General features: G+C 41.6%; 1 protein-coding gene across 5 annotated transcripts in view; it reads left to right on the forward strand.

The window, feature by feature from the left end:
• Positions 1-410: 410 nt before the first annotated feature.
• The window catches only part of LOC115239745 (LIM domain-binding protein 2), a 171,354-nt gene continuing 157,533 nt past the window's right edge, over positions 411-14,231 (forward strand). For 2 of the 5 annotated variants that reach the window (XM_029814429.1, XM_029814432.1), the window contains exons 1-2: positions 6,798-7,892; positions 8,519-9,173. In XM_029814429.1, coding sequence (XP_029670289.1) covers positions 7,868-7,892; positions 8,519-9,173 — 680 coding nt within the window. In that variant the 5' untranslated portion in view covers positions 6,798-7,867. Of the gene's footprint in view, positions 450-719; positions 763-6,794; positions 7,893-8,518; positions 9,174-14,231 lie in introns of those variants that run through there. The other 3 variants (XM_029814430.1, XM_029814433.1, XM_029814431.1) reach the window with 3 other exon arrangements.

A 14,231-nucleotide genomic window follows, 5' to 3' on the forward strand; every position in this document is an offset into this window, starting at 1 on the left:
AAGAGAAGTTACGTCCCGCGATAAAAGCAGCGACAATGAAATCGCTTGAATTGAAATTTTCGGTCGTTCAAATACTCGCCGCGAATGTTTTTGGTTGATTTTATAGCGATTTACTGGGCAGAAGTGCGTCGCACTGCCACAAATGTGCCGCGACAAGTTTAAACGGATAGTATATCGTTTGACGTTAATTCTTAATTCGTCGTGGATTCGTGACTCCCTTCAATTCAAATCGTCGTGATGCCGAAGGATCGCGAGCATCGGGCCAAGTTACGGTTAAGTAGCGATTATCGCTTTCCGCATTATTTATTTAAAATACATCGCGAGTGCAATAAGTGCAAGAAGTGCCGCAAATATCAAGGGTCGAGTGTCTGTATTGTTAATAAAGTATTTGTCCGAAAGAACGACGATGTCGGGAGTGAGAAGGCAATGCCGATCCGTTGTCGTTGCTGGTGAGTAAATTTATTTATCATATTCATGCAACGAATTGTTTGCTTAATTTGTTCACAATGTAATTCAATATATCGTTGCTTGCTATAATAATTACACTTTGGCATTTCTCTCGTATATTCTCAATGAATGAAAAATAATAGAAAATAAGAATTATGGGATTATCTAAATAAAATATTATTTATTTTAGTTTTCTCTCTCTCTCTCCCTCTACCAACTGCTCGATTATTTGAAATTGATATTTTACATTTTTGATAAATAATTGCTTACAGAACGCTTTACAGAGGAATGCAACAATGCCTGTGCGTCGATTCGGTGAGTGAATTTATATTTTATATTTGTGCGATTGTGTGTGTGATTATTGATTATATTTCATTCGCAATTCTTTTTATATTGCAACAATATTTTGGTAATAAAGTTAATAATTATTAAAAAATTGTTTTTAAAATAATAAATATTTTTTAAATGATAAGTTAAGAAAGATCATAAATAGTCATAAAAATAAATTATGCATAGTTATTAAACATTTGAATTCGATTGGAAGTTGAGATATATATTGGTCTTTTTGTTCGTCTATTATATAGTCTATTGTAAAGTAGGCGGTTATTTGCAACTTTTAGATGCATGCAGATTTAATTTATCGAATACGAACATATACGTAATTATGAGTGTTGAAGAAACAAACAGTTTATCGTTGCAATTAAAGTTGTAATCATTAGTCATATTACGGGATGATATTACAATCATAAGAATCTCATCACATCTAAGTTATGATTTTTAAATAAAAATAAATATCGTCTATTTATACACAAGTAAGGATGTAATATCCGAAATGGTAATAAAATCGGTGATGAATATGTACGACAATTGCGTCAAGTAAACTCTGCTAGATCGTAGCTCAAAACATTTCGTATATTTTCGTATAAATATTTTAATAAATTAATATAAAACATTAAATACTTATATAAAGATTCCCCCCTCTCTGATTTCTTGAAAATTTATATATTTTATGTAAGTATTTCGGTAAAAAACCTGCTTGAAAAAAAAACAATCATTTTGGCGTTCCTTTTTTTAATTTATAAATTAAAAATTTTTTTGAATTTATAAATTTAAACATTTTTTATATTTGCCGGAATATACGATTCAACTATCTATGTTCTGATGTCTTCATAATCAATGACAAAAAAAAAAGTTGGATTGATTAGAGTTGGCTATATATATGTATGGTATAAAATTAATGCAATAACAAAAATATATTAAAAATAGTATCGATAGGTATTGTCAGGTGATTACAAAAGTAAATTAAGAATAAAAATTAACAATAAAATACAATATATGAAATCTAAAAGCGTGACAATATAACAATAATAATATATTATTCAAAACAAAAAAGCCTATTACAATAAATTTAGTAGTAATTTTTCACAGAAAGCCGTTTCAATTATTGATAAATTATTCATCGATACTTGTCATAAAATATCATTAGCCATCTCTAGTTTGCGTACGATAGAATTGCCGTAAGTGAGAGGGTATCGATCGAGAGCGACAGCGGAAGGTCACGTGGACAGAGATGCAGGTTTCTTAACCGCGCCAAGTGACGCCACATCTTCGCATTTCGTGCGAAATTGGTGACTACGCGAGAAGCCAAAGCCGTCTCTTCCTCTCGGTTCTCATGAGCACTTCACCCGCCAGACAATAGTTTACCGTATCGACCTATTCCCCACTCCTCCTCCTCCACCGCCACGACCCTGCCGTGCTTGTTCACATCTACCTCCTCGTGCCACTCCGCTCAGCCAACCACGAACTTGCTTCTTCTGGTCTTCCCTTCGTGCCTTCCCACGAATTCAACTTGCTTCTGTGTATCCTGAACTCCGAGGCTTCCGAGTTCAGTTAGGAAAGGTCGCGAGCTGATCTCGAGAAACTCTTTTCTCGTCAATCTCATCCGAGACGATCGCGATGTCCAATGCATTTAACGATGCAAAGTGTATAAATAGATATATCAATAATGTCAATTTTATTTTTATATAATCTGCAATTCTAGCTAAGATTTGATACTGGTTGGAGGAAAGAAATAAACTTTACAATCTATACTGTTCTCAAGTAATAACTGTAGCGAATTTAATTAAAGTACAGATAACATTTATTATATTTATCGTTATTACAATTCCATCATAGTTCTTATAATTCTTTTATGCTATTATTACAATTTTATGTAACATCTGTTTCTCGAGCATATCAAACAATGTTGTTCCGTCTCGAGAGTCGCTCGCACATTTTGCCAGCGCGCGGTTGGTAGTTTCCGAAGGTCGAGATTTGTTCCAAAGTTTGTATGAATGAAACTTATCCTAATATCTCTGAACGGCATGCGGCTTTCTTCGGCTATTCCGCTGGATAGGGTAGCGACCACGAGAGGCGGCTACAGGCGCAGCGTGTTGGCGAGAGAGGAGCACGTGCGAGAAAGAGAGAGAGAGAGAGAAAGAAAGAGCGGCCGGCGCTGTCCGCGACGCGCGGGATCGCTCGCTCGAGCAGGGTCACTGGAACATGCTTGTGTGTACGAACTGTCTGCAACTGTCATTTACCTCGCAGCACACCACGTGTGTGTGTGCCGGGGAGATATTCCTGCCCGTTTCATCTCCGTGTGCGAAAAAATGCGGCGAACGAGGACGGATGATGAACCGGGAAACTTTTCGCCGCAGAGGTTTTCGCGCGAAGATATTTATCGGCGACGTGGAACCACGTGAACGCGGAGAGAGCCGGCGTGATCTCTCGATTCGAAATCACGTCAAACTTTGTCCTCTCGACCCGACGTCGAGGAGATTGGCTACTTGATACATGTGTATGTGTGTGTGTGTGTGTGTGTGTGTGTGTGTGTCAAATTCATATCATATTAAAATAATCGTGTGCGCGAACCGATTCTAAGTAAAGCTGGAGTTAAATTGCGAATTGTCGCATACCGATTAAGTTTGCAATAAAGTTATAATATTAGGAGATAATTCGCAACGAAGGAAAGTATCGCATTAGGAATAGTATGATCATCGTGTAACTGTAATCCGAACTTCCGTATTTTTTTTCCACAAAAGTGAATAAAGTTTGAATTCGGAAATCGCGGATCGATAATGTTTATTGGGAAAAGTAGGTTTAAATCTAGTTAACTCGGCTAAGGACTTAGTCTTTTGCGGCAAACTGTCAGTTATATATATAACGAAAAAGAGAAAAAACTGCATTAATTTATTTAGGGAGCCATACTAATCGTTTTCATTATTTTTTAATGTTATTTACTTAAAAGTAAAGATCATTTTGTATATTTTTCTGATAAATAACTGATAAATTATAAAAGATATTAAGTTGTTGCAAACTCTAATGAGGAAAATTCTTTCCTCCAAATTTTCCAAGCAGGTAGATCGGTATATAATCTTCTGTAGCACCGTGTTTCTATGCTGACAACTCGCGGAAAGAGCGAGACACAACATAATGGTGCAGCAGTAGTTGCCTCGACGCAAACTCACACACACGTTTAGAAAAGAGGACGCATTTCCTCTCGTATATGGCAGTTTCTGCATATTTTTCGATCATTTTACTCGAACTACCATGCGGACTAAATTTTTCAGTAGGATCTGCAACATTGAATTTTCGCAATATTACATGAAAATACCGAGTATGTCGTCATTTGAATCCGACTTTTTTTTTTGTAACGATATATATTTATTTATTTAAATATAAAATAAAAAGCCATCTCACGAAGCAAATTAAATGAGTAATCTAAAGAATCTTTTCTCGAGAAAAATTCTAAATGATATTTGAAAAATATTCTACATTTTCTCATCAGTATAGAAAACTCTAAATTAATTTGATTGTCTTTATAAAATACGTGTGCCATGTGACTGCGCTACATGCGATATTTAAATCTCTTCGTATTAATAATAGAGTTGTTACACTTTTTAACTTCCTACATTCTCGAAATATAAGAAAATATTTCCTAGTAAGACAATTTTAAATGCGTTCAGGAAGCATGACCTTGCGACCTGAAATTTCGATGATTAGCATTGCATCATTGTTTGACATAAGGACATGCCGTCTGCTGTAACCTCCGTGACCAGTCGACCCCCGTTGTCGACGTTCCTGGGATAGGAGGTAGGTAGATAGGTAGGAAACGAGAGTGCGAGAACGAGTAGAAACGCGGAGAGGAATCGCATAGAGGAGGAGGAGGAGGAGGAGGAGGAGGAGGAGAGCGGGCAAGGCCGGGGGTGAACCCCTTATTGATTTTTAGGGTGACACTGTCAACTGGCGGCGAGTGTCGAGTCCCCCGCGACGGGCGACTTTGAAACGACAGCGAACGAGGAGAGAAAAAAAAAAAAAAAATGCGCCGGACGGCGACGCGAGTTCGCGTAAAATCTTTCAATCCTCGTGGCTGACAGACATAACGAACGTCCCGTTGACGCCAGGCCGTCGATCAGGATCTCGTGCCGTCGATGACGACGACGCTTTGTAAGATCGGTCAAGCTTAGTTGATACGCGCACCGGGCGAGGCTGTGCGACGTTTTTTCGCCGTGCGTCGCCGACGGTGGTGGCGGTGGCGGCGGCGGTGGCGACGGCGACGCCGACGCCGTCGGGATAAAGGGGAACCGCGGCGCAGTCCCGTTGCGGTCGGGGGTGCAGCCTTCTCTCGGCGCGCAGGGCCGTACGCGTTCGTGGGAGATGCTCCACGTGGGGAGCGTGCTCTCGGCCGTTTCTCGTAATCGCACGCACGTTCGTCTTTGACATCCTTGTCGCGGCGGGCGGGTACATATCTACACTCTATTTAACGTGGGCGGGTTGGCACCTTGGAAACGTGAGGGGAACGCCGAGGGAGCGAGAGACGACGGCAAATCCCCGTAGTAGTGAGCGTCGTTGCCCTCTCTCTATCTCTACCGCGCTATCTCTTTCTTTCTCCCTTTTTATAGACTTTTTTCTTTTGTTCCCACCCCACGTTTTTTCGCTCTCCCGGCTCCGAGATAGGCGTTGGGCTGGCAGACGCGAGTGACGTACGAGTTGCATGGAAACGTGGCTTCTCGGATCCAACGTGCTCGCGGTTCGCGATCGTATCCGAAAATACGCGTTGTGATCGGGAGGAAGCACGAACTTTTACTTGGATCGACACGCGTGGGATTGTAATAACGAGACGTTGGAATAATCTTACGCGCTGCGTCCTCAAAGTGAAGTGCGTGAAGAGAGAGAGAGAATCGCTCTTCTTTAAAAACGTAAATTAAATAAACGTAAATTATATATAGCAAATCACTCATTTTCATGGCAAGATACTCGAGAAATATTCATTGTATTCGCTAATAACATTCTCATGCCGTTTGCGAATTTGGACGCGTAACAATCGCTGTCACGCGTATACACACGGCGTCGCTCGCATGCAACAGGCGACACCGCGTTGCCAAAGTTTCCTCTTGTTTAATCGATCGGAAATTACCACGTCCAACTAATACAACCGTATCGCAAATTCGAAATTAATCGCGTCAACTTCGCGCAACGAGCACGATCAATCATCGCGTCGCCGCCCTTCTTTCGAAAAATAATTATTAATTAAGCAAGGCGGTAAAGAAACGAAACACTTATCGCGAGGCAACGACGCCGGGATAGAGGAGCGACCGCCCCGTCGAGGGGATATTAGCCGTGAAATTACGCCAAGTGCGGCGCACGCGAGTCACAATCGATACCGGCGTGACGCGTAGCGGACGACATCGACGACCGTCGACGATTTGACGAGAGTGCGGAAAAAAAGCGCGGACGCGGTTGCGTTTTCGCGACGATAATCGCGCGTCGCGATCGTGATCGCTGGCGGGAGAGTGAGGTGGAGGGGAAGGGGTGGGAGGGGGACGACACGCACGTCGGCGCGACGCCTGGCGGTGACGTGAGCCGGCGCGGCGCGAAGCGAAGAGGCGCCATTCGCGCGAGACCGGCGGCGAGGTGGTCGCGCGAAACAACAAACCACGCGGCGGAGAGTAGGGTAATCGACGACGGGAGAAGGGGTGGAAAGAACGGACGTTTCTCCTCGGGGGAAGAAGGCGCCGAGTGGAATAGCAATTATCGTATGCGACCGAGAAAGAAATCCAGTTGACACTCGGGCGTGTGAGTGGCGAGAAGCGAGGAACGGTGACTCTCTCGGATCGACGGAAGAAGGGAGGGAGAGAGAGAAAGAGAACGGCGGAAAAGGAGGGCGGAACACGTGGTTCGCGAGGGAGAAGCCAGGGGCGAGGTGCGTGCGTGGTTTAGTTACGCTCCTGGCGCACGTGCGTACGTGCATTTCCCCCCCCCACCCCCGCACCCCCACCCCCTCACCACTCGAGTGTCGCCGTGATGACGTGTGAATGACGGAAATCGGTGAGTGTTTACGAATAATGGTTGTCAACGTGGTAAAGTGAATTTTATCGCGATTGTGACGTCGCGATTCAACGTCTCTCGAATCTCGTACAAAGATATCTCTCTAGTGACGCGCCGGTTCGGTGATTCCTTCCGAGAATCTAGTGAGAATTTTTGGTGCGTCTTTCACGAACTCTGCGAAGTTGATCGAATATATATTCGCGTGAATGTCGTCATGGCGTTTGGCGCCATCTTACAAGTTACATTCCTGGCCGCAAAGTTCGTCTGTTGACTCCGGTGGTGTTTATTCGCGCTCGGTCCGATTCGCTTTCTCTCTCTCTCTCTCCCTTTCTCTCTCGCACGTACGTACAACGCCGGCGTTTGCTCCCTCCTTCTCGCTCTATCGGACGAAAGAAAGAGAGAGAGAGAGAGAGAGAGCGAGAGCGGGAGAGCGCGTGCGCGCGCGGGCGGGCGCACTCGCGGGGTCGCTTGTGTTTGGAACGTCGTGAACTTTTCTGCAATGTGACGACGCGGGGGATGAATGGTTATTAGCGTCATGTCGCAGCAGTGCACGCGTCTTGGAGCGAATGCGCGATCGAAGCGCGAACGAGCGCCGGCCGAGGCGTCCTAAGTCGGCGACACGCGCGTCAACGGATCGACGAACGTTGGAAAAATGCCGGCGACGCGACCGCCGCGCGACAGGCCCTTGTTGTTGTTGCTATCGCTATCGCTATACCGAGACGGATTCGCGACCGTGCGCGGTGGTGTGTCGCGACCAACGAACGACGTCGCCACGGACTCGTGAAGGGTGCCCGGACGTTGGTGTGCCTTCGCCGCGAGCCGGCTGGACGTCGCGCGTCGTCTCGCTCACTGCGTCTAGGTTAGGTGTACCGGCACATAACCTTAAAGCTCGAGCTGGTACCAGAGGACCAGAGCATCGCGCGTTGCTATCCGCGGGATTATTGTTCGTGGGAAACGATCGAAACGAGTTCGTACATCGTCGACTGAGTTACGTATTGGTTATCTACGCATTGGGTGATCGGTGAGATGGAATGAACTGGGTGACCACGGGACAATGAAGGCCAATGGGACAAACAATGGTGATTTTCTCGTACACATTCTCGTTTATGTCTGCAATTGTGATGCTGTATCATCGAATTCATGACTTTAGTCTGTATGAAAGAAATTGTACTCTGCGATTGTACTTGCGTATTACATTGTTATTTAGATAGAATGTGTATCCTTCGATGCAGCATAATTGTCAACGAACATATGAAATACAAGTCTTTATGTAGTACGCAAGGTTTATGTGTGTGACAGTTTATACTAGTTGCTTTTAATTATCTTTTTAGTTATAAATATGATACAAATAAGATTGTTGGAAGCATCAGTGGGTCATTAACCGTAAATGCAGTAACCAATTTGTATCCTTACGTTAAAACAGTAGTCAACTTTATTTATCAATGCTATCGCTAACATGTATTTCAATCACTTTATATAAATCATATACAATATAATCATATTATATATACTGCGACTGAATATACTATGAAAGTGATTCTTTGAATCGTACGTAGTACAATCTCCTATTCCTTTTTACATCTTGCGTCTTTTTATCGTTACATTGAATCACTAAAGTCATATTGCGATAAATCAATATAGAATATATAATATTTAGCATTTACAATGTCAATAATTTATACTCAATATATATTATTCTTTATAGGCTGTAGCCGCCTGAATACGCCATTGGCAGCCACCACCACGCTGGAGGATCCGGGTACGCCAGCCTCCTGGAAGGGCCCGCCGCCCGGCTCAGAGGCATCGCCCTTTACGCCCAATTCCGTCAGTCAGGGCGGTGGTCCTGGCTCGGGTCCGTACAACAACACGGGCGGTCCATCCAGTAATGCGGGCTTCCAAGGGCCAAGTCCGTTTCCCGGCAGTGCCGGTAGTCCGGCCGGTGCACCGCCGTACCAAGGTCCGCCACCTGGTTCGGCGACTCCGCAATACACCGCCTCCCCCGCGCCGAGCGGTTCCTCGACGCCCGGTCCCGGACCGCCCCCTAACTCCACCGGTTTTCCGCCACCCCCGAATAACACCGGCCCGCCGTACAACGGGCCCGGGCCCAGCCCGTTCGGTTCGCCCTCTGGCGCGCCGCCGCAATTCGTCGGTCGACCAGGCTCCTCGGGACCACCGTTTGTACCACCGGGTGCCGGCAATCCGCACTTCCCCTCGCATGGCCAGCCGTTTGGAGGACCGCAATATGGCATACCACCTGGAAGTCCATTCGGACCGGGAGGTCATCCTATGGCGGGACCCATGGGTCCTGGACACCCAGCGATAATGGGACCTGGCGGACCTGTTGATAGATTGGATCAAGGGTGAGTTTTTACTCCAATTAAGTTGCATGTTTTCAATCCACCAAGCGAGTAATGGTTCTATAATGATATCCGTGTATGTAAAATAATTGTCACGATCAAATACGTAACATTGCGGTTCATAATGTTTGTAGAGAAGATGTTTGCGCTTTTCCTACGCAGACGCGTTAACAGTTTCATAGATATTGAGATATAGAGTCCTTGCTCGCTTTTGCTTTGCATGTGTAATTTATGTTTGGATAACTGATGATCGCGCGACTCGCGCGTTTACAGATCGAAGCAAACAATTAAGTTCGCCCAAGAACAATAACGTGCAAATATTGCTCCTACCGCGAATGCATATGCGATAAAGTTTATTATAAATATTCGCGGACGTTACACATATTATTTTCAATTAAGATACATTTTCTAATTATGTAGAAAACTTTGGAAAGATTTTATGCACCGAGAAATGGAGCGCGATTTGTAGAGAAAGTTGCACGCAGTAGCGGTTACACTAATGATTATTAATCGCAGTGAAAGTTGCCATTATTCTGATTTACAGTAATTTTGGGTTAGAGAATGCAAACTGTTTAGGAAATATCAACGTTAAACTTTACAATCTACATTTTATCGTAGTAAATCAATGGAAACATACACTTTTACATTTGCGGTACATTTACTGGGAAAATTTATTCTACATATAAAATAAATCATATATATATAGATTTTGCGTAAATAATAATTTATAAAAAATGAAAATATTATTAAACATTTAATAATATAATAGCGTGAACTATAATAACACGAGAACAATATTATATAATAATGATATATCCTTTTTATATCTTTAGAAAATTACAGATTTATTATTATTTTTTTTTTAAATATGTTATTTATTTTTTATATTTTCTATAAATTAAATTTTTTCTCTAAAATCCCCCCAAATAGAGAAAGTTAAAGCGTAAAAAGCGCGAAAAAGATTATTAATCTAAAAATTTACATAAATTTCTGAAAACTTAATTTGTATGCTTAAACTTTGATACATACAAGATATATATCCTCATGTAACTGACAAATATGACAGTTAAGAGAAAATTTAAATTTACTCGACATACAATCTTTTTCGGAAAGTCTGGTAGAAACTTTGTTGCGTTCTTCATTATAAAAATCATTCTTTGTATAGTTACATCGTCTTCTTTTCAAATAAATAAAAAAAAAAATATATAATAAAGTGAAGATAAAATAATGGCACGACAATGACATGCGAGACAGGAGAATAAGCGTATACTTATTATTAAACATTTAATAATATAATAGCGTGAACTATAATAACACGAGAACAATATTATATAATAATGATATATCCTTTTTATATCTTTAGAAAATTACAGATTTATTATTATTTTTTTTTTAAATATGTTATTTATTTTTTATATTTTCTATAAATTAAATTTTTTCTCTAGAATCCCCCCAAATAGAGAAAGTTAAAGCGTAAAAAGCGCGAAAAAGATTATTAATCTAAAAATTTACATAAATTTCTGAAAACTTAATTTGTATGCTTAAACTTTGATACATACAAGATATATATCCTCATGTAACTGACAAATATGACAGTTAAGAGAAAATTTAAATTTACTCGACATACAATCTTTTTCGGAAAGTCTGGTAGAAACTTTGTTGCGTTCTTCATTATAAAAATCATTCTTTGTATAGTTACATCGTCCTCTTTTCAAATAAATAAAAAAAAAATATATAATAAAGTGAAGATAAAATAATGGCACGACAATGACATGCGAGACAGGAGAATAAGCGTATACTTTGTCGTTGTGTGTTGACATTCCTAGATAACGTAGTCCACAGGTAGCCGGGTTATTTATTGTTCGTTTTCCGGTCGGTCCGCATTCTTACTGATAGTCCTGCTCGAGCACGCTTGCATTTACCTTCCTTCGGGATCCGTCTTAATCGTTTGCAACGAGTCGTCGTTGTTGCCGTCGTCATCGCTCGTACGCGACAAACGCTCGTATGCTCGACTAACTTATCACGCACTTCGAATCGTTCGTTCACAAATCGCCGCGGCAGCCTGAGACCAAGCGCGTGCGCGCGCGCGCACACGCATACAAGGGAAACGTACGCGGGGTTGCTCGCTCGAACGGCAGAAACCAGTTTTTCGAATAGTTTTGTAACAAGCGTCTGGGACTGTTACGCGACCCGGTTCGATCAGCCGAATGAGGCGGAACATATTATTCGAAATTTCCACGATGCGCGCGATGAAACCGGAATGCGAGATGGATCGCTGAAAAAAATCCGTTACGACTCTAATAGTTATCAGTATATATATATATATATATATATATATATACACACATGCGTGTACACCGGGCTAATATCGTGCTGTAAAACGGAGCCATTTTTAGGTACGGACACGTCCCGTGGAAACCGTGTGGTCACAACGTATAAATTCACTCGTGATACCCACCGAACACTCGCGACACGTACGTTTATACGTGTACTTTGCGTGCATGTGCGCGTCGCATGTGTCCGCGTGCAAGGTGTGGGTGCGAACGCGCGGTGTCGCTCGTCGGTGTACGGGATATTCTAAATTCCGGCAAACCGCCGAACCGATTGCGTCAAACATGCGGACAGACGCGAGTATCGCAAAGAAACGCGACTTTTCGCGTAAACAGTCGATAGATATTGTACAAAAGAAACGTCTTATTTATATATTATATATTATATATATAAATCGATACATTCAAAGTGATAATGACTCACCTAATGTTTTGAAAAATATTTACATTTTATTAGCGATTTTTAAAGGAGAATTTGAAAACGCTTATTATAAAGACTTTACGTCGAAAGTTGAGAAATTGTGCATAGAATTTAAGATCGCTGAAAAAAATCCGTTACGACTCTAATAGTTATCAGTATATATATATATATATATATATATATATACACATGCGTGTACACCGGGCTAATATCGTGCTGTAAAACGGAGCCATTTTTAGGTACGGACACGTCCCGTGGAAACCGTGTGGTCACAACGTATAAATTCACTCGTGATACCCACCGAACACTCGCGACACGTACGTTTATACGTGTACTTTGCGTGCATGTGCGCGTCGCACGTGTCCGCGTGCAAGGTGTGGGTGCGAACGCGCGGTGTCGCTCGTCGGTGTACGGGATATTCTAAATTCCGGCAAACCGCCGAACCGATTGCGTCAAACATGCGGACAGACGCGAGTATCGCAAAGAAACGCGACTTTTCGCGTAAACAGTCGATAGATATTGTACAAAAGAAACGTCTTATTTATATATTATATATTATATATATAAATCGATACATTCAAAGTGATAATGACTCACCTAATGTTTTGAAAAATATTTACATTTTATTAGCGATTTTTAAAGGAGAATTTGAAAACGCTTATTATAAAGACTTTACGTCGAAAGTTGAGAAATTGTGCATAGAATTTAAATGATATAAAATGTATCGAAGTTTTATTCTTTGTTTCTATCTAAAGTTCCGCGAAATGAAACTTGATATTTACTTGATAGTCAAAAAACCTGAGCTTTTGCGTTGTTACTAAAAAAGAGGCTGACTTGATATTTAAGAGAGTATAATTATCGCGAAATATTACATTGATATATAGCATTTTATAACCTTTGACATTTTATGAATATATTCATATGTGTGCGTGCTTTAATGTATTCGATAACGATACTCGATATCGGCGCACTCCGAAAATGTAGCTCAACTTTGAAGGATCGTGTTCGGTAGTACGTCGATGAAGAATGCGAGGGAAGTAGAACAACATCATTAGCGAACGATGCTATAAGCTCTCCTCTATTTTCCCGAGGGGGTTGAAACGAGGTGAGCCGCGAATAAACGTAACTTAAAAAGGAAGTTTTGCTAGCGAAGGCGCGTCACGTGGGTGGTGCACGCATTCATTTCCCGTGGCCTTAGTAAATTAATATTACGAGTCAAATGCCGTTTGTTCTTTCCGGATTAAAATGCACTCGAAATGGTCGACCGGCCTCTTGATGAAAATTAATATCTCGTATTCCAGTGGTGCTATTATGCGCCGCGAGATAAATAACGCTCTCACATTGTGTATCAAATAAAGGTCGCAATTTTTGCAACGAAAATTATTGATTTCTTTTCAACGGATTTTGAATATATATATATATATATATATATATAAAAAAAAAAACGCGTTTAATAAACGTTAAATTTGTTAAGCTAATTAATAAAATATATTGTTTTAAATAATTTTGCCGATTTGATAACGTTGGAATGATTGTTGAACGTTCTCTAAATTTATAACGATAACGATATAAAATTGATTTAATAGCGTATAATAATAACGTATTGAATTATCAGAATTTTTTTCTAAGTGTGAGAATTAATGCGTTAGGAACATAATCGACATCGGCGCACGTCCAGAATGGAATTTATTATAGCCTCGCGGTGCACGGGAGTCGCGCGTGTCATTAATCAGCTCCACCACATCTCGGAGACACGATAGATTGCCTTTAATCATTCTAATTAGCGATATATGCGAAGATTATAAAGTAGTCGAGATGATGATGCGGCGACGCCGCTATTGCAAAGAATTTATGAAACCGAAACGACAAAGTCGATGCAATTTCGCTAACATGAATTTTAATTCACTGTCCACTCTTAATTAACTTACATAAATTATAGGGTAACCCTATATAATTTCGTGGACGTTGAATAATCGTCCACCTGTCACAACTTAAGTTAACACTCTCCTCCTTCTCCCTCTTCCGTCCTAGAGAGCGTATACACGCACTTGGCCGAAGAGGAATGGAGAAATTGCAGTAAGATAAATTAGCTGGGATAAAATGTGTGTCTCTACCTCTCTTCTTTCCCCCAACCCCCTCTCCTCCCCGTTATAAGTATCTCCGCTGCATTGTCCGAGAACGAAATAAAATAAGTATCTCGTGAACTTTTGGCATGGTTTGTACAGCGCGAGGTGACGCGGACTTTTGTACAGTGTTGTACGCGACCTACCTCCCTTCCCCTTCCCTACTCTCCCCCCTTTCACCCTAAAC

The sequence above is a fragment of the Formica exsecta genome, unplaced genomic scaffold (assembly GCF_003651465.1).
Source record: "Formica exsecta isolate Colony F162 unplaced genomic scaffold, ASM365146v1 scaffold394, whole genome shotgun sequence".
Classification (NCBI taxonomy): Eukaryota; Metazoa; Arthropoda; class Insecta; order Hymenoptera; family Formicidae; genus Formica; species Formica exsecta.